The following is a 19,229-nucleotide window of genomic DNA, read 5'->3' on the forward strand; positions in this document are numbered from 1 at the left end:
TAAACTGAAGACAGACTGAAGTGCTTTCAATAATTTTCTAAATCAGGTAAAATCTGTTGATCTTCACTGACAGTAAGATGTCGGCCAGTAAGTTCCATCCACAAGAAGATGTTGCGGGATGTTGTTTTTTCACTAAGCAGTTTCTGCAAACCTTTCAGTACAGCTCCTAATCTGCCTATAAACTGTTTCATTAGTCTTTCAAGTAACACTTCTATGTTTTAACTGCTCTTTTACTGCCTTTTTCCCCATAAAAAGAACAAATTTTGTTGCGACATGCAGAATATTTTTTTCCTCCCCTATTTAGGCTATTTATACGTAATATTGCCTCTGCACAAAACCACAATGGATTTGAAAGGAACAGATCAAGATGTGATTGAAGTGTAGACTTTTGGCTTTAAATCAAAAATATCACATTAACCGTTTAGGAATTCCAGCCATTTTTATACATAGTCCCTCATTTTCAGAGGCTCAAAATTAATTGGACAATTGACAGACAATCAGTTTCATGGCCAGGTGTGGCCTATTCCCTCATTATTTCATGTCAAATTAAGCAGATAAAAGGTCTGGAGTTTATTCCAAGTGTTGAATTTGCATTTGGTAGATGTTCAATATGCGGTTCACAGTGATGTCAATGCAAATTAAGGAGACCATCATTAGGTTGAAAAAACAAAACAAACCTATCAGATAGGTTGCAGAAACTTTAAGAGTGGCTAAAAATACCATCTGGTACATTCTTAAAAAGAAGGAATGCTCTGGTAAGCTCAGCACCAAAAAGGCCTGGAGGACCATGGAAGACAACTAAAGTGGATGATCACAGAATTCTTTCCGTGTTTAAGAAAAACCCCTTCATAGCTTCTAACCAGGTCAAGAACACTCTCCAGGAGGTAGGCGTATCATTGTCAAAGTCTACAATCAAGAGACGCCTTCATGAATGTAAATACAGAGGGGTTACCTCAAGGTGCCAACCACTGGTAACACTCAAGGACAGAAAGGCTGATTAGACTTTGCCAGAAACATCTAAAAATCCTGACCAGATCTGGAACAAGATTCTTTGGGCAGATGAAACCAAGATAAACTTGTACCAGAATGATGGGAAGAGAAGAGTATGGACCAAATCATCTTTCAAACATGGTGGAGGCAGTGTTATGGCACGGACATGAATGGCTGCCAACGGAACTGGGTCACTGGTGTTTATTGATGATGTGACTGCTGATAGAAGCATCAGGATGAATTCTGAATTCTGTTATACTATCTGCTCAGATTCATCCAAATGCTGCAAAACTGATAGGACGGTGCCTCAGAGCAAGATGGATGATGACCCAAAACACACTGCGAAAGCAAAACAAGAGCTCCTCAAGGCAAAGAAATGGAATATTCTTCAATTGCCAAGTCAGTCACTTGACCTCAATCCAACTGAGCATGTTTTTCACTTACTGAAGAAGAAACTGAAGGTAGAAAGACCTACAAACAAGCAGCAACTGAAGGCGGCTGCAGTAAAGGCCTAAAGAATTTCAAGGGAGGAAACTCAGCATTTGTTGATGTCCATGGGTTCCAGATGCTTCAGACAGTCATTGACTGCAAAGGACTTTCATCAAAGTATTAAAAATAATCCTGATATTTATAGTTATGTTGGTTTGTCCAATTACTTTTGAGCCTCTGAAAATGAGGGACTACTTATAAAAATGGCTGTAATTCCTAAACAGTTCATGTGATATTTTGTTAAGCTCCTTGGCTTAAAGCTGAAAGTCTACAATTCAATCACATCTTGATGGCTTGGTGGTGGTGTACAGAGGCAAAATTACAAAAATTGTGTCACTGTCCAAATACTTATGGACCTAACTGTATATAGCTGATATGCAAATAATAATAATCAGCCTACTAGTATTTCTATTATTGATACCACCATTATTATTATTTCATCTGTTAGGTCTACAGCTCCAGATACCTCTGCTAATAATAACAGAGCAGTATGTCAGTCTATGCCTGATCAGTAGGCTATAATTTCAGTTGCTTTTATATCAAACCCGTGCTTTTTTTCCATCATTCATCTACATTAATTTGGTCACATTCTGGGTCATATTTCACAGACTGCACCTTGTTTGACCTCAGTGTGAACTCTGCCTCCTTTAACTTTATGTGTACAGTACCAGCAGTGCTGCAGTATGTACTTTACACATCTGCTGGCTTACATCAGCTGACACAACAGCAACCAGTGGCTTACTTGGAGTTACATACACCCCCTGATGGTGGAATTAGGTTCATACAGTCAAGTGCTTCACTAAGTTACAACTGGGCAACAGACGGTTGACGGGGTATGGTCCTGGTTTAATACGTCAGTTTTTCACAAAAGGATTTTGTTAGTGCTTGAAAAGCCCTTCGGAGCTCTGCTCCTCTGCTATGGAAGCATCTCTCTCTAGTCTTTTGCAAATTATAATTATATCATTATAATTATATCATTTCAACGTCAATGTCATAAAACCACCAAAGCTTTATCCTTGAGTGAAGGGTCATGGTAGGTCACCAGGGCTTTACAGTCTTGTCATAATTATAGCTATCACAGAAGTACAGTAATAGAGCATTTTACAATTGCTTTGGCTCAATTTTCACTATGCAAAACTCTTAATGGAAACTCTTAGTTTTGTTACAAAATGCTGTGATTAACACTAAACCACATGCTCAGCCCTCAGAATACAGCCGCCCCATATTAACAGAAACATTTTCTTATTTTTGACAAAACATTACCCATGTTGCCACTGCCACATTTCATTGTTTTCCTTTTGTTTACTTCATTTTCATGTGATGCGTTTCTATTACAGTATTATAAGTTGTTGTTACTGATTTATGCTTTTGAGCATCACTGTAGTAGCTAACTGTATTTCCAGTGCAAACTTAAAAGTGACTGAAACATCTCATTTTTGGTGTCCTGAATAAAACAACAATCAGAACAGAAAAAGGAGGCTGATGTAAGACAGTCACCATTTTCATTTTGTATGAATGTAGGATTTACTGCACTGTAAAGCCATACTCTTGACTACATTAGCTATATTAACAGTAACAGTATATTCAGCAAATAAAGTTTTCAAGTTTCAAATACTCATGTAAGTTATACATTTTTTCCCCAGCATCATATGTATAATATTCTCTATCTTATGGTAAACAACTACTGCATACTGCAAACTATTTTGATTGGAATTAGTTACTGTTTAACAACATTATTTGATAATGACAATTTTATTTTCAATTACCTTAAAGATTTAAATTCAATGATGAACTTCCAGTACATGTATAATGTGAAATACTGACACTAAGTGCTAGCTTTGTGTTGCAGTAAAACCCTTCAAGCTGAGGTAATGAACAAGAAGGAGGAAGTGTCTGTTTGGGTCCTGCAAAAATACCTGCAGTTTCTTGAAAGTGTGAAAAAAAAAACATTCGAATATATCTTTAAATATAGTTTTATTGCAAAACTGTTTATTTGTTACTTTGTTCACGTTGGGTATAAGACCAACATAACAGAGTCTCTAGTAACTGTAATATCTACTCTGTGTTGCTGTCTGATATAACACAATATGGATCTAGAGTACACAGCTAAAAATGGTTAAAACTGAATCCTCAGACAATACTTTCCACCGTTAATAATTAGTTTCAAGTCATAAATTAATTAATTAATTAGTTAATGCTGGTTACATTTACAGCATGTACAATATATCACGTCTTTGTGTACTGTGTCAGTGTGTCAGTGTGTGTGTGTGTGTGTGTGTGTGTGTGTGTGTGTGTGTGTGTGTGTGTGTGTGTGTGTGTGTGTGTGTGTATGTGACCAGATTTCCCGACTGGCCGTCATCCAGGTACTTTAAAGGTCAGTCAGCAGTGGTGGAGACCCAAGCCATCAAGGTGACCCTGTAAACATTCCTCTCATCCCCCTTCACGGTAAGAGGTGCACATGTCTGCACCACTTCATAGGGCTGAAACACACACACACACATGCATACAAACAATCAGTGAGTGCAGTGTACTCATAAAAAAATACCTGAGGTAAAGTAAAGTTCAAAATACTTGACACAGGATTTAGAAGGTTGATGGTGGTAAGGTTGCCAATATTAATTTCCTTAAAATTTGACTATTCCGATTCGGAAAAAAAAAGACCAGAATTCAGTGTTTCCAGCAGCATTTAACCCTTATGAGGAAGGAAAAGGCTGAGAAAAGACTTTTCAGGTTTTGAACTCTGACAGGTGACATAACAATGACATTTACTGTTGTTACTGTAAAGGAGCAGTCTTCTGTGTTCCTGAAATTCTGTGAGTAGTTCCTGGCAATCTGCATTTAAATTTTTAAGATGCTTTGACTTTTTGATGACCAGTTAAACTAATTATCAAGCTCCTTGGACCATTATTCTTTATAAGTTTACAACACTAAAACACAATGAATGTAATTAGGTGTTTTTGACACTGCTCAACAGAAAAAGAGCTCCTTAAAGTGTTTTACAACATTGCATTTGCATCAGTTATGAAGTCCACATTTCGTCATCAAATCCCAACTGACACAACTTTAAGTCACTGGTATTACTGGGTCATGCTAACATGTCTTTATGCACTCTCCTCTGTAATGGATGCTTTTACAATCCAAGCACAGTAACAAAAATCATCTCTTCCTCACCTTGTATCCACTCTGAGGGGCCCATGTGACCCTGATGGTGCATTTGTGGCCTGCCTCCACAGTGCCTTTGCTGGGCTCCACACTGAAGCCCTGCTGCTGGAGGGACGCTACATTATCCCAGTAGAACTCGCCACTCTAGAGAAAAGATGAGCAAAAAGACATACAATAAACACTACACGGGGTTGAATCCTTTACATGGTAACTGTGTAATGAAGACATTAAAATACAGAATAATAATGATATTGAATTTTTCTAAAGATTGTATGATGTTTATTCCTGCCTGAAATAAGCTATTAACCCTCTCATGATTCTTCACAGTGCACTTGATGAGAGATGCATCAGCAGTTAGTTGCGTATCTGTGTAGACCTACTGCCTCTGTTGTTCGCGATGACGTCACAGTACCTTCTTACTGGGTTGTGTGGAGTGGATGCAGCCCACCTGCAGCTCCCTCAGTGCAGGTGTGATGGCACCCCCGCTGTAGCTAGCCCGCAGGGTCACCAGCATAGGGATGCTGGGCTTCTCCATCACCTCCGACTCTGCGAGGTACAGAGAGGGTCATATCAGCAGTTTTATCCCATTCACCGCAAATCATACAGACTTTCACCTCATGTTGAAGCCCACAAGAACAGAGTCAATGAAATTTTCTGGCACAGCTCATTTGAAAAAAAAAAAAAAAAAAAACATGGAGTGACTTAGAAGTTTGAATGCGATTTTATCAAAGCTAGTGGAATGACTCTAGGGATGGCAACATCAATCTGTTAGTTGGTTGGTCAGTCTTCCACTTTGGTCCGGACGGAAATATCTCAACAACTACTAGATGGAAATTGGATGAAATTTTGTACAGATACTCAAGATCCCCAGATGATTAATCCTGACTTGTCCTCTAGCACCATCATGAGGTTCACATTTCAGATGGACTGTCATGAAATTTGGTGCAGACATTTGCTACAAACTTTCCATATAGCACCGTTGTCGGGTCAACATGATAATTTGTCCAATATTTTGCTTTAGATACTTGCAAAACTAAGATAAATTAAGTTGGTGAACATGGTAAACACTATACGCTGTAGAAACCAGACTTGTATGTAGCTCTGTCATTGTCAGCATAGTAACATGTTGGCATGCCAGTGTTAGCATTTAGCTCAAAGCACCACTGTGCCTGAACACAGCTTCACACAGCCACTAGTGTGGCTGTTGACATCCATTGGCTTCCATTCATTTATTTCATTACATTATACTTCACAAACATACTTACATACATTTCTGCTGACTGTTCTTGAATGCATGATACACATTTTTACATTTTTGCATCGGAGACTTTTCAAACCAATCTGCACTTTAAAAGGGCAGATATATGCCCACATGGTTCTGTTTATACTAAATTGGGTCCCTGCATACACGGACATTTTCAAACATTTTTGTTTGTACATTCAGGCCTCCTAGATGTAAATTTTGGGCTGCACGCAGGCTCTAGTGACATTAACATGAATTCATGCTGAGCCAATGTTTGGTTAAGCAACAACTTAAGCAAGTTTCAAAAGTCTGCTAAATGATTTTTGTACTATACAGAAATGAATGAAAACCAATGGCTGCCTAGAGGGATAGGGAAAATACATCCAAAAATCTAAAAGCACGTAGCATGTATTTGAAAACGGTCAGCAAAAACAGTATACAAAGTATACATGGTGTATAGTTAAGTAGATAAACTTTGCCAATACACTGTGATACAACCACGTCCTTCTTCAAAATATGCAGACTTCACGAACACTTATTTTGCTGGATGTCAATGGCAGTCTTTCAGATTCAAGTTAACATCTCCTTTCAAACAGCAGTCCTGGTTCAGAAATCATTGCAAATCATAGCAAAGCCCAAGGTCTTATCCAGTTGCCGATGTAGTTTTAATGCATCAACCAATACTTTTAGTAAATTTACTGAAACCTTGTTAAAGAGGTGTGTGTATTTTCACACATGAATTTTTTGGTGAAATATGATCTGACTGCTGGTGACAAGCACATGGGCTGTCAGCATGCTATGATTTGCATAAATTACTACTTCACAAAAATACATGCTGCCCTTGCGTACATAAATCATGTAATGTGTCTGGGAGTTATTAGTCATCTTTATAGTGTCAGTGTCTTTATTTTCTCCAACCAAGTTGCCTGTCTTGTTGGAGCTTTTCTTAGAGAATATGCTGAAATTGAATCTAGAATAAGTTTTCATAATTTCCATAAGTAAACAGTGCAGCACTGAGCTGTTCCACACTGACTATGTATTCCATTAAGCTACATCATTTCCACAATATTAGCAGTGAAGGAAGAAGAGAGGAAGATTGAAGCTTTGCTACCTGTGAGCTGAGTTTGACTGGTTATCAGTGGAGGGAGCAGGGATTCAATGGGCACTGTCAGCAGGTCTCCTCCATATAGATACATGTTATGTGAAGAGGCAGCACCCTTCAGATCCATCACACACAATTTACTCTGAGAGACAGAAATGACACAGTGTTAAGGTTGTTATACCATGAAGACCAGAGTGAAGGGAGGACATTCAGGGTGCAGTAAGTACATTTGGACAACAAGAATGTACGTATGTACATCATTTTGCCTGAACCATGTGATGACTCTTTTACAACCAGTGATTTAGGCCAAAGTTACGTTGAGTAAAGAAATATAATTAAAGCTTACACTGTGTGTGTGAGCCAACCTACTTACCTTTTACTCATTCCCACACACCATATACATATATATATCTATCTATATATCTATATATATGTATTTATATCTATCTATCTATCTATCTATCTATCTATCTATCTATCTATCTATATATGTATATATATATATAAAACATGGTTTTTTAAATGTTGTGGCTGACCAGTGTATGTATGTGTACTGTTCTGCTGACCTTATTCATGATCTCTACGGTGAGTTTGTCAGAATAGTTGACAGACGGGTGGTCAGGCTGAAAGGTGACAGTGATGTCCTGGCTCTGTCCTGGAGCAATGCTGCCCTCTACTGGCACCACACTGAACACACTCAGCCCACTGTAGTTCTGGGTTCCTGTACAGAATATGAAATATATACAAAAAAATAACACAAAATGTGTCATCTTGGCAGTACTCTCTGGTGGGGAAACTAGGTATTGATGACACTGATTCTAAAATACCTCAAACCTACTTTTGCATTTCTGTACTACAGCTTTTTTTTACTTATCTGCAATCATATACACTGATATTGATATCTGCAATAAACTGAAATCTGACAATATATTGTCCTGGCTGATTTATTGGTCAAGCTAAAATGTAACTAATACTAATACATAATCATGTAAGTGAAAGATAAAATTTACAGAAACTGTTTTCGTCACTGAAAACCACAAGTTTCTTCTTGAAGCAACAGATGACTCAATGATAAAAAGGTCAAATATTAAATCAATCTAAATTGTTTTTTTCTGTACTACACAAACTAAACACTTGGGCTTTATTTGTACACTAAATTTACAAAAAGTTCTATCTGATAGCTCATTCAGCCTCTTGTGCCCAGCCCACATCCCTCAAACATTTAAAAGCTTGAAATAGTAACAGCATTGAATCACTGGGTATGAAAACAACAACTGGTTGTTGATGTGTACCACTTATTCATGAAAATAGAGCCCTAAAGTGAATTTACTGCTCATTACAGAATCTACATCTTCTTTGGATTCACCTTATCAGTGTATTTTAGTAAGAGAACGAGTAAAAACATGGCTGAGTATATTATCAGTTACTAGCAGATATTAAAGAGTTAACCCCATTTCAAAATATAAACTGTATCCAAAAATAGACAGACTTGAATTTTTCATCAACCTGTAAGTGATGTATTAAATTCCTCATCTAAACCAGGGATATCTATGCCCTTTTCCATTTGGAGCTGTAGCATTCAAAGTTGTCCAGGGTCCCTGGTGAACTGGTGAAGTGTTAATTACTTCTTACCCACAGTAAGCTGGACCTGAGAGTCTATGTAACTGCCCAGCAGGAAAGCCACCCTGTCAGCTCCACCCTGAGGCCTGGAGGGAGAGAGACTGGCCAACAGCACCCTGAAACCTACTGCCACTGCCGAGCTGTTCTGCAGCTGCAGACAAAAACAGGGCTTAATGTTTGTACCAAGGCTGCCACCTCCCCAAAAGCATCGTAATCAGTTTTAATCATATTAAGAGTCAACACATTTGCAGTTCTGGAATTGATTGTTTTCCTCACAAGATTCCTTCAAACCAACCAGACATAAACTTTTTCTAGTACTTCTTCTTGTCCTTTAGCCAGTGCTACACTATTGACTGACCTTTAGGACCTGTGAGGTGTTCTCCTTCTGCAACACATAGCCAAAGTCAAGGAGACCTCCGGGGTGGGACGAAGTGACAGCAGGGACCACACCCTCCCCATACAGAGTCACCTCCAGGGTCATTCTCTGGTTTTGGATCCCCAGAGTCTCACAGTACTAGACAATAGTGAAGGGGGGGGGTGAGGTCCTACTCAATATTCATTATGTTACTACTTATTAAATATTCTTTTATATGGTTTCTCATTTGAGAGGTAGAATGATAAATCAGTGGCCTAACATGGGATGTAACAATAATTTTGGATAATTATTGACTTCTGGATCATTCATTGTGGGAAAAGTGTAACAGACTGTTAATATGTGCATATGTTTATTAAGATCTAGCGATAAGCCAGTACTTCATGATAAATTCTACACTGTAAACCCACCGTTTTCTCCAGAGTTGGACTGAAGGCCAGTATCAAAGTGTGTTTTTCTCCAGGTCTTATGCATCTGAGAGCATTGAGAAGGGAAAAGGGACCATGAATATCCAGGATTGATGTCCTCAGCTTGCAAATGGTCAAAGAAAAGCAGTGGTGAGCAGTCATTATTATTTTTAGTAGTAGCCATTTATGATTAAGACATATTTTATTGTTGTATTTAATTTCTGGGTATGAAATAACCAGTATAAAGAGATGCCATTTATAAGGAATGACTGCATAAAAAGAATTGTATAAAACAGTAAAAAAAAAATAAATAAATAAAAGTATATTGAAGTACAGTAAATCTAGGACTTTTGCATAGATTAACCTCATAGTTTTACACCGTGTTTGCTTTTAAGGTATACTACTGTTCAGAAAAGGACAATGGGTAAGTTTGTATCTAATCATGTGAAGTTTTAAGAAATCTTAACTTTTACTTTTACATTTTAATTGTTGACATAAGCACCCATGATTAAAGGACGATTCTATTTACACAGTCAGCGTCTAAAACTGTGAGGCCACCAGAGCAGCTCGTCCCTGAGATTTCTGCCTCCTTCTAAACACAATGAAGGTGAACAGAATTTCATTTATGGCGCTTAGAGCATTGAAAATTTTCATTTAAAATTCTCAAAAGCAACATCTGTCTCCAGTGTTCCAATCACTCTGGATAATCCACAATACACTCCGTGAAGAGTTTTCTGTAGGAATACTTTCAAAAGAAGTCCATATCAAAACTGTTCACAGTGGGATAACCCAGAAGCTGAGGGCTTACGATGATCGCCATGAACTTCAATGCCCCCAGTTCTGGTTCGGCCAGAGACCCTTGCTGAGTGTCATTATGCATTTCTCTTTTCCTGTCGTCTCTCTACTGTCCACTCTCGAATAAAGGAAAAATAATGCACCAAAACAATTCTCAAAATAAGAGAAACTGCTGTTGAATTTGTAATTTTTCATTGCTGTGAGCAGCATAAACTAAATTCCAATCACTTCAGTAGTATTGGGGTGGAGGCTGAAATCACAGATTGTTATATCAAAACGTAGACAAATACACTATGTGTGATGGTAAATACTTCCAGTGGTAAGTAAGAAAACATCTTTTGATAACATTTTTTAATATTTTGAAGAACAGACCCTCCTCCATATTAAAGAGACTACTGACCTCACACTGTAGGGTATCTGCAGAAAGCCATTTTAAAATTTGTGTCAAAACAACATGTTGATTGAATTAATTCATGAATTTAACATAACTCCTCGAAGTTGAGAAACTGTAAAAGACAAACGTACAAGAACACCAGGAATGAATCATGATCAATAATCATGCAGCACAAATAAATCTGTCATTGTAATAACTGTATTTAAGGTTAAGACTATAAAATGTGCAGATGTCTAAATTAATCAGCAGATGTCAAATCTGCATTGACAGTATAAAATTTGACCCTTAGTTCATTAGTCGTGGCATTTTGTCTGATGTATTTTGAGTTAGAAAAGCTGTGATCTGATTCATATGTGCTGGAGAAAGGATACATCCAAAGATTCCTTTGAAATGTTCTGAACTGTAAACCTCTTAATCACTTTCTCCCCTAAAAACAGAAGACACAAATACAAAACAATAAATAAATACAAAAAGATACGTGAGCTGAATGCACAAGTGAACATTTACAGTATGAGAAGAACCATCCAGCTACACAACAATTCAAAATTACTCACCCACTGCCACCTGGTAGAAGTCTATGATATTTTGTCCATTGTTAGATATCACCACTAGAGAGGGACGGATAGCAGGACACTGGAGCTTCAAGTAGAGCGTATTGAAGGGACTGAGGAGATATTGAACACGACCAGCTATGAAATAAACAATCTGGGTAATAGCTCACATTATTTCTTTTCATTTAAGCACATTGCGTCAGGGGAATGATGGAAAGTTGGTAAACAAAAAAACAGCTGTTTTCATGCTGACTGATACAGATGGATACAGACAACTGATTTGGGTGAACTGTTGTGCAATAACACGTAATCCGAAGTTATTAGGAACATACTTTGGTGAGCTCAGAGTTCAAAGAAAACAGACTACACAAAATACAGCGCAGCATCCTAATAAAATCATATAAAATAAACATATTAAAATAGACAAAATTTAAAAAGATAAACACAGAGACCAGAGCTTTCATTGAAATTTATTGAGCTGCCTCAAAAATATAAACCGATGAGCCTGTTTTGTGATGTTGTAAACTCTGAATTCTCCTTTAAGATTAGCAGGAATCATAGTACCAAGAAATTTCTCAACTGGTTTCCCACCAATTTGAAGTAGTGATCTTCTACCTTCCAACTTCCTGAAGTCTATGATCGTCTCTGTGGTTTTCCCGGTGTTCCTTACTACAATATATGTTGATTAATCTGCTGCAGTTATAACCCAGCCAGAAAGGCCATAAATAAGTTATAAAGAGAGGTCACAAGATTGTCGTAAAGAATGGGTAAAGTATTGATTTTGTCAAGTGCTAATTTGTGTCCTTTCCTCTTCAGACCTGGTAGCTATCACTTATTCTAACTACCCAGTTCTTCTTCTATTTACTGGATATACATAAAGGTTGAATCCCTACTGTGTCCCATGAATAGAGTGTTAAAGTGATGATATTTTTTGGAAGGTCAGCTCAAATGTTTCCACCATAGCAGGCAACCCCAGACCCTTAGGGGTCAAGGCCACAGGAAGCTCCAACTGCATGTCAGTGGGTTTGAAGTAAATGAATAAACTGCAAATTTGTCTTCCAAGTTTTGGAAAATGCTCCACTAAAAAACAAAATTAACTGAAAAGCTAAGGGCCTTGAAGAAATAGTTTGACATTTTGGGAAAAATGCTTATTCGCTCTCTTGCAAAGAGTGAGATGAAAAGAAAAATATGTATATGGTAAATATGAAGTAACTGCCAGCAGACAGTTAGTTTAGCTTAGACTGGAAAAAGGGGGAAACAGCAAGCCTCACTCTGTCTAAAGGTAACAAAAACCACCTACTAGTACCTCTAAAGCTCACTAATCAACACGTCATGTCCTATTGTTTAATTTGTACAAAAACTGAGGTGTAAAAAGGACATGTTGTGGTTTTACGGAGGGTTATGTGCCAGACTATTTGTTGGTCAAGTACAGTAACTTTTCTGGGGTGATATGTTTCTTATGTCAACCACAGTTGCATTAACCAGAGTGTGTTGAGAACTGTGTGGAGGCTAACTCAGTGTTACCTCCATGCTGGCTGGGCTTGTCTGTCTTCCTCAGGGGAGTCTCCATCTGATATAAAGCAGGGAATGGTGTACTCACTGTAGCGTTGAGGGAAGGAGTGCAGCAGAGAGGCCCTGGCCTCCTCATACTGCTCTGACCTAGAGGTAAAAGACCACAAACATTTAAACAAATCAACAAGTGCTCCTTAAACTTAGCTCAATTAAATGCTTTTCATCAAGGTTTTCTAGCTCCGTTGAGATACTAAAATATGCGTGGTGTGATCACGGGAAACTAAAAGAAGTGGAAATGCTGATGAAATCACTTAAGCATTGGAAGAAGAGAAAATGTACAAGCTTTGTGTTTAATTTATATTTCAGTGTTGGATTTCAGACTTCTGACATAGTTATTAATTGGGTAAAGCTACTTTCTTGCACAGACAGGCTTTCGGGGAAGATGTGAAAGATATTTACTAAATAATTGAATCTCTTTTTTCAATACTAATCTTTGATATTTAGCAATAGAATATTTATAGATGAATTTTTACTTCACTGGCATTTCAATTTAGCAAACTAGACATGGTTCCAAAGTAATTTGTGATACAAAGTGAGGAATAAGGAAAAAACCTCCTACCCTGGCTGTATGTCGGCAGGATTTGGTGATTCAGTTAGTTTATCTGTCTTTGGGTCGTCTGATACGTTGCTGTTCTTTGGATTCACAGATGCTTTTTTTCCTTTGCTGGGTTCCACTGGGATCTTACAACACACACATGACTGAGGGTTCATACTACGGTTAGACAAATGTAGCATCTACAGTACATCCTGCATTAATACTAGTATGGCTATGAAAGTTAAAATCATCTGTAAGATGGTGAAGATGTGTTCACATTTTAAACCCTGACCCTCACACTTGCAGGGGGTGACTGGCATAGATGGGTGTGCAGTTATACCTCCTGTTCAGTGTGTCTATTCATCTCCGGCTCCTTCTCACGGAGCAACTTGGCTCGCTGGAGGAGACGCAGCACCTCTTCTTTGATCTCCTGCTCCAACAGTCTGGGTCTGAACATCACCTGAACCAGGCATCTCTAGTAAGAGGAGGCCAACATGTAAAATGTCAGGAGTTACCAACAGAAAAACTGATTTTGAAGATAGGATGATTAGAATTGTGTACTGAATTGTACAAATTTTCAGGAAACTTTAGAAGATTCAGATTGTAGTATTCTTTCACCCTGGCGATTATTGATTTAAACCTCTAATTCATATTTCAAAATGAAGGTTTAAATAAGTTTTGGGTTTCTCTAACGTTGACCAATTCAAGCAGACTAAGGTTTATAATCCCTCTGTTATCCATTTGGAAAAAATAAATAGCACTCGTGCACTTGTTCACTTCCACCAGGTATCCAGTAGAGTGCATCATTACACTACATAGGCTTCTGTTGTGAGCCAGTGGCAGCTATCATAACTGTTTGTCTCACTGTGATTATGTATAACTGTATAGAGTTGAACTGAGGCTGCAAGATTATCCTCTGACATCTGTTTGCTCTGTGACCATTATATTTTTGTTGAAAATTGTCATAATAAGTAACAATTTACTTCAGAGTCCCAGGTGTGGTTTACATAGTAAAATTAAAGTTCATTTTCACGAACTCAACTCAAGCAATTCTCATTATGGTTAGAGTTAGAACTAGGAGTTGGATCAGGCAGAGTCTAAAACTTTAATAATGGTTTTGCAGCTAAAACAATGTTAGGGTAAGATTTTGTGCATGTGTAAAATAAAAAACACAACCTCAGGAGATCAAGCTCCCAAGGATTACTTAGACAGCGGGTGGTAAGGAGGGAGTTGAATTAATATTAGGGCCAATAATTCTTCAGTTTCCTCTGATAGTGCTAAAACCATGCTTGGTTTGAACACGTTGTCACAGTCCATATTAAAGGGCACTCCAGCAATTTTATATTGCACTTCCATAAAGTTGGGGGAATTTCAAGAGACACTTAAAAAAACGAATGGTCAGAATTGATGCAGCAGAAGCCTACATATCCTTGCTTTTAGTCAAGGTCTTTAATGGGTCCTTTCTCATGCTATTTTCCCATTATATAACCACTAGTATAAAGGTGACAGTTCATTTTTGGGAAATATTAGTCTGACAAAGACATCTTCTGTGATGGTCCACATTGTTGCTTTTCTTGGAATGTTTAAATGTATGTCATGGTCTTCATCAGCTGATGGAGTTGAGATATGGTTAAAAGATCCAGACTTAGCTAGTGGGTAGATTTTGAATCACCGTTTTTGTCAAATATCCAATAGCATCTTTTTGTTTTTCCCTACCTTCCTTGCAAATGTGGATGTTTTTCAAATTCCATGCCCCCCAGCTAGAAACAAAGGCGGTCTGTTATACATTTGTAGTCTCCAAGCCACAACAACCCCGATAACATCATCATACTTGACAAAGTCTGACAATATACAGCTGTTTTAACTCCACAAGACTAGCAATCCGCTCTTTATTTATAAAATTGGTGGAGTGGCCCTTTAACATCAGTGTAAACACAAGATGTGTTCTGCTCCACCTCTCCGGGGAACAGTCGTCCTGCAGAAGGTGTGATGCTGATGCCTGACTCCTTGGGTATGGTGAAGGAGAACAGCCTGGGTGCTACAGGAGCCACTGTGTCCTTGCCCACTGGAGTGACTGGTTTTTTGGACTGATTACGGTTGTTGTGATGGTTGATCAGATAAAGTATGGCGGTGGAGTGGTCACCTACTGCCGTGGCCCCAAACTGAACCACAGAATGGGAGAGCTCCATTGGAGGGCAGACACCCACTGCTTGGCAAGACAGCTGGAAATCTCTGATGCCAAAGGAAAATAAGTTGTTGAATATAAATATAGAAAGTAATCAGATAAACTAAATTATATCCATCATATCTGACATGATAACCCCAATCAAACCAGATTTCATCATCCCATAAATCAAGGTCCTATTAAAATCAACAAATCTATATATATGGCATTTACTTTACACACACGAAAGTATTACAAGTCTACCTGTTAATTCCAGACTTGCATCTGAGCTGGAAATTGTACTCTTTGGTCTTATTGGCACTGAAAATCAGATCAATCTCCAGGGTCTCTTGTGGGAGCAGAGTACCAAAGCCATCATTAGGCTGGACTTCAATAAACTGTAGTAATGGAAAACATAAACAACACCAACTGTTTAAATTTCCAAATTAAAATAGACATGTCTGAAAAATTAGATCACCAAAATATGTGACAGGAAGAAGTTCTTGTTAATCATGCTCTACCTCTGGAACACCCAAGAAGCCAAAGTCCTGTGGGAGTAGGGACAGGTTCGTAAGGCAAACGCTGCTCTTTACCGACTGGTAAATGGAACAGTAGCCAAAGTCGACCTCAGTGCGGTCAAACTGCAGATCTGTGGAGGTCACAACTGCTTGGACTGTGAAATGGACAGGCTGCACCTGAACACACACATGAAGCATCTTTATAAACCTTTGGCCATTTTTCTTTGAGTGGAACCTTTTCATTAACAACGATGAAGAAATATCCCTTTTCTTCATACATGTTTGCTCTTTTTTCCTTTTCACGTCACAGCATTACATTTGATCTAGATTCTCTTTATTTTATTCAACCAACATTAGAATGTTACCATGTCTGTAAAACATCATGATAGTTTGATTTACATAACATAAAATGGTCCAAGAGGCTGTTCTGAAAACTGCTCTGTACTGGTATCACATTCTAAATCTTAATTAGTGAGATTTTGAAATTTAAATCTTGGCACAAAACCAACTAACTGTTCTATCTATCTCACTAAACTATAGTGTGTGTTTTCGTGGTAATGACAGAACATGTCACTCAGTGCAACAGTGTGGCTCAGTGTGGAGAACAATGGAGCTCTATGGCACAGAGATATTATTGTTGATTTTGGTCTTTTCATTGGGTTTGTTGACAATAAGTAAAATATAGAATATCACCAGCTTTGTCCTTTAACACTCCTTTACGTAAATTATATATTTATGGTAGTAGATTAGAAAACTAAGTAATCATATGATTTTTTGAGCAGTGTTTTATTTTTCTCAAAATGACATCCTCTTGAGTCATGCCATGCTGAGCAGATGACCTTGTTTACTGGTGTCTGCACCATTGCTTTCCTGGCTGCTGTGGTGTCTGGTGACCATACAACAGTGTGTGTGATTGTGTGGGAGCTTGTTTTACTATATTTGTGGGGTATGAAAACTGGGAGCCTAAGTGCGGTGTGAAAGCTTTGTGGCGAACAAAATGCTGGACTCCAAAAGTAAAAATGGCTGTTTGAGGGGATTAGACTTGGTTTTAGGGTTAGGGCTAGAATTAGGTTTAGGTTAGGGTTGGGGTTAGGCATTCAGTTGTGATAGTTAAGGTTAGGGTAAGGGGCTAGGGAATGCATTATGTCATTGATGGGTCCCCACGAATATAGTAAAACCAAGGTGTTTGTGTGTGTGTGTGTGTGTGTGTGTGTGTGTGTGTGTGTGTGTGTGTGTGTGTGTGTGTGTGTGTGTGCGCCCACGCATGCAATTAGTTTAATGCCAGGAGCTCAGGGCCTGGGGCTGGGGGCAACAGCTTTGGTGCTCCACAGGAGCATCCTGGCCCAGTCTTTGGGTCCTCGTCAGAGCTTTGTCCCCTCCAAAATGGCAAGAAGACGGACCAGATTTAGATTTACTGAGAAAGAGTACTGGCATCAGTGCAACATGAATGTTTAAACAGCTGCTCTGTGTTTTTTTAATAAAGGATGCTGCTGACAAGTTGAAGGAATTCAGTTGCTGTAAGCCCTTTATTTTCCACGTGAAGGGCTTCTGAATTGATCGTTCTCATATTTCAAAATGCAGTTTGGACCTTGAAGAAGATTTCTGAATTTGTAGATGACACACTGGACTGCAAATTGTCTCCTTATAAATGTTTGTTGTATCGTACACAACAACAAGCTACAGCATAACAACACCTGTCAGATGTCAAAATATATAACAAATGTACGTAATAACAATATGTACTAGTAATGGTATGAATCGATATAACATCTTCGGAAAAATGCATTGTCTCATCTCATCAAGACAACAATTAAGGCGATTATCAACTGTCAGCATAATATTGTTCCAAGACAATTGAGGTCATAATGAAACTTTTGAAAGATCTGGTCAAATATTATTTAGCTATAGAAATAGATAATATCTGTAGGAAAACAACAAAACAATTTAATAATGTATGGGGGAACATTTATAAAACCCCATAAAATTTTTTTGGCAGAGCTGGGGAACAGAGCTCTGGTGGGGAATAAAGGACAGAGAAGTGACTGTATGTGTATATCTGATTTAGAGAGATACTAATTAGGGAGGAAGTTTTTTGCGTGTCCAGGGTTCCAGACGTCACTGTCTACACAGACAATGTTAGGTGACTGACAGTTGGAATGCTTCCGATAGTTGTTTTGAGAGGTCTTGTTTTTTTCCATCACTTTGCCATTGCAGATTGACTTAAATACTATGATACCTAGGAGCCTCAGCCACAGCTGTTACGGAGAAAAAGCTAGAATTCAAATTGCTTCCTTGCTGCAGTTGGAAGCAAAAGAGGACACCATAGTTGCCTAATTCGTTCAAAGTTAACCCACAATGTAAACGTGAATTGACTTAAGCTAGAGCTCATTCTACCAATTTTCTAAAAAGTATGATCATCACCTTCTGCCCGTCCTTAGCAGCAAAGGTAACAGGTCACTGCTTAGCTGTTCCATACCAAAATACACCATGGGAGTTGTGGTTAACTTCTCTACTTACATTTTTATGTGGGGTATGAGGTTTGTGCCTTTGACTTTTTCTTAAAAAAGAACCAGATATTTTACCAAAGCAGTTACTATTTTTTTGTACTGATGATTTAACCAGGAGAGTTTGATGCCCATCAAAAATATCCAAGTGCTCTAACTGTCAGTTACCTAAGACTTTTACTTCCGGGAACCAGGGTACCCGAGATATAGCAACTCTTTCCACTTTGGAGCTCTACTCTAGTAAGCGCGTACATTCATATCTTCGATATGTGAGTGTATCTATCCTTGTGATATATTTGCCTAGCATCGACCCATGCTGGGGATATATTATATATGAAGGCACTATGAAATTAATTCCTTCATTCGGTAATAGCTTGTAAGCCAAACCCCAGGCAGGTAAGAAGGCATGAATTTTAATAAAAATAATTACCCCAATAGGACACTAAAAATGTATGTTAATACATAATATATACTCAATGGGATAAGAAAATAACAGATACTGTAAATTCCTGCTTACCTGTTTTGAGCCTCTAGAGACATTTTCACCAAAACAATGTCAAATAAACTTTATGCTCTGCTTATTAATGCCCATGGAATAACTGGGCCTTGGAGGTGGGAGATCATTTTAGCTTGTTACCAGCAAAATAGGTTACAACTTTCAGTGGCTCTGTTTCTGTTAGGGACAAAAGTAGGACAGAAGCCATGTATCGCAGGATAGGTATACTGTTTTTCCAGGGTTCCAGACGTCACTGTCTACACAGACAATGTTAGGTGACTGACAGTTGGAATCGATAGTTGTTTTGAGAGGTC

The 19,229-nt window shown here is 38.3% G+C and overlaps 1 protein-coding gene across 9 annotated transcripts in view; it reads right to left on the minus strand.

Annotated features, from left to right (window-relative positions):
* Nucleotides 1-3,757: 3,757 nt before the first annotated feature.
* Nucleotides 3,758-19,229, minus strand: part of cfap74 (cilia and flagella associated protein 74) — a 60,459-nt gene continuing 44,987 nt past the window's right edge. The window contains exons 21-36 of one of the 9 annotated variants that reach the window (XM_040153926.1): nt 15,919-16,092; nt 15,662-15,795; nt 15,189-15,465; nt 13,574-13,708; nt 13,258-13,379; nt 12,651-12,785; nt 11,130-11,239; nt 10,947-11,002; nt 9,390-9,509; nt 8,965-9,120; nt 8,619-8,757; nt 7,553-7,707; nt 6,996-7,128; nt 5,054-5,187; nt 4,651-4,785; nt 3,758-3,959 (exon numbers count right to left, since the gene is read on the minus strand). In XM_040153926.1, the coding sequence (XP_040009860.1) occupies nt 3,855-3,959; nt 4,651-4,785; nt 5,054-5,187; nt 6,996-7,128; nt 7,553-7,707; nt 8,619-8,757; nt 8,965-9,120; nt 9,390-9,509; nt 10,947-11,002; nt 11,130-11,239; nt 12,651-12,785; nt 13,258-13,379; nt 13,574-13,708; nt 15,189-15,465; nt 15,662-15,795; nt 15,919-16,092 (2,220 nt within the window). In that variant the 3' untranslated portion in view covers nt 3,758-3,854. Of the gene's footprint in view, nt 3,960-4,650; nt 4,786-5,021; nt 5,188-6,995; nt 7,129-7,552; nt 7,708-8,618; nt 8,758-8,964; nt 9,121-9,389; nt 9,510-10,946; nt 11,003-11,129; nt 11,240-12,650; nt 12,786-13,257; nt 13,380-13,573; nt 13,709-15,188; nt 15,466-15,661; nt 15,796-15,918; nt 16,093-19,229 lie in introns of those variants that run through there. The other 8 variants (XM_040153922.1, XM_040153923.1, XM_040153924.1 and 5 more) reach the window with 8 other exon arrangements.

The sequence above is a fragment of the Xiphias gladius genome, chromosome 18 (assembly GCF_016859285.1).
Source record: "Xiphias gladius isolate SHS-SW01 ecotype Sanya breed wild chromosome 18, ASM1685928v1, whole genome shotgun sequence".
Classification (NCBI taxonomy): domain Eukaryota; kingdom Metazoa; phylum Chordata; class Actinopteri; order Istiophoriformes; family Xiphiidae; genus Xiphias; species Xiphias gladius.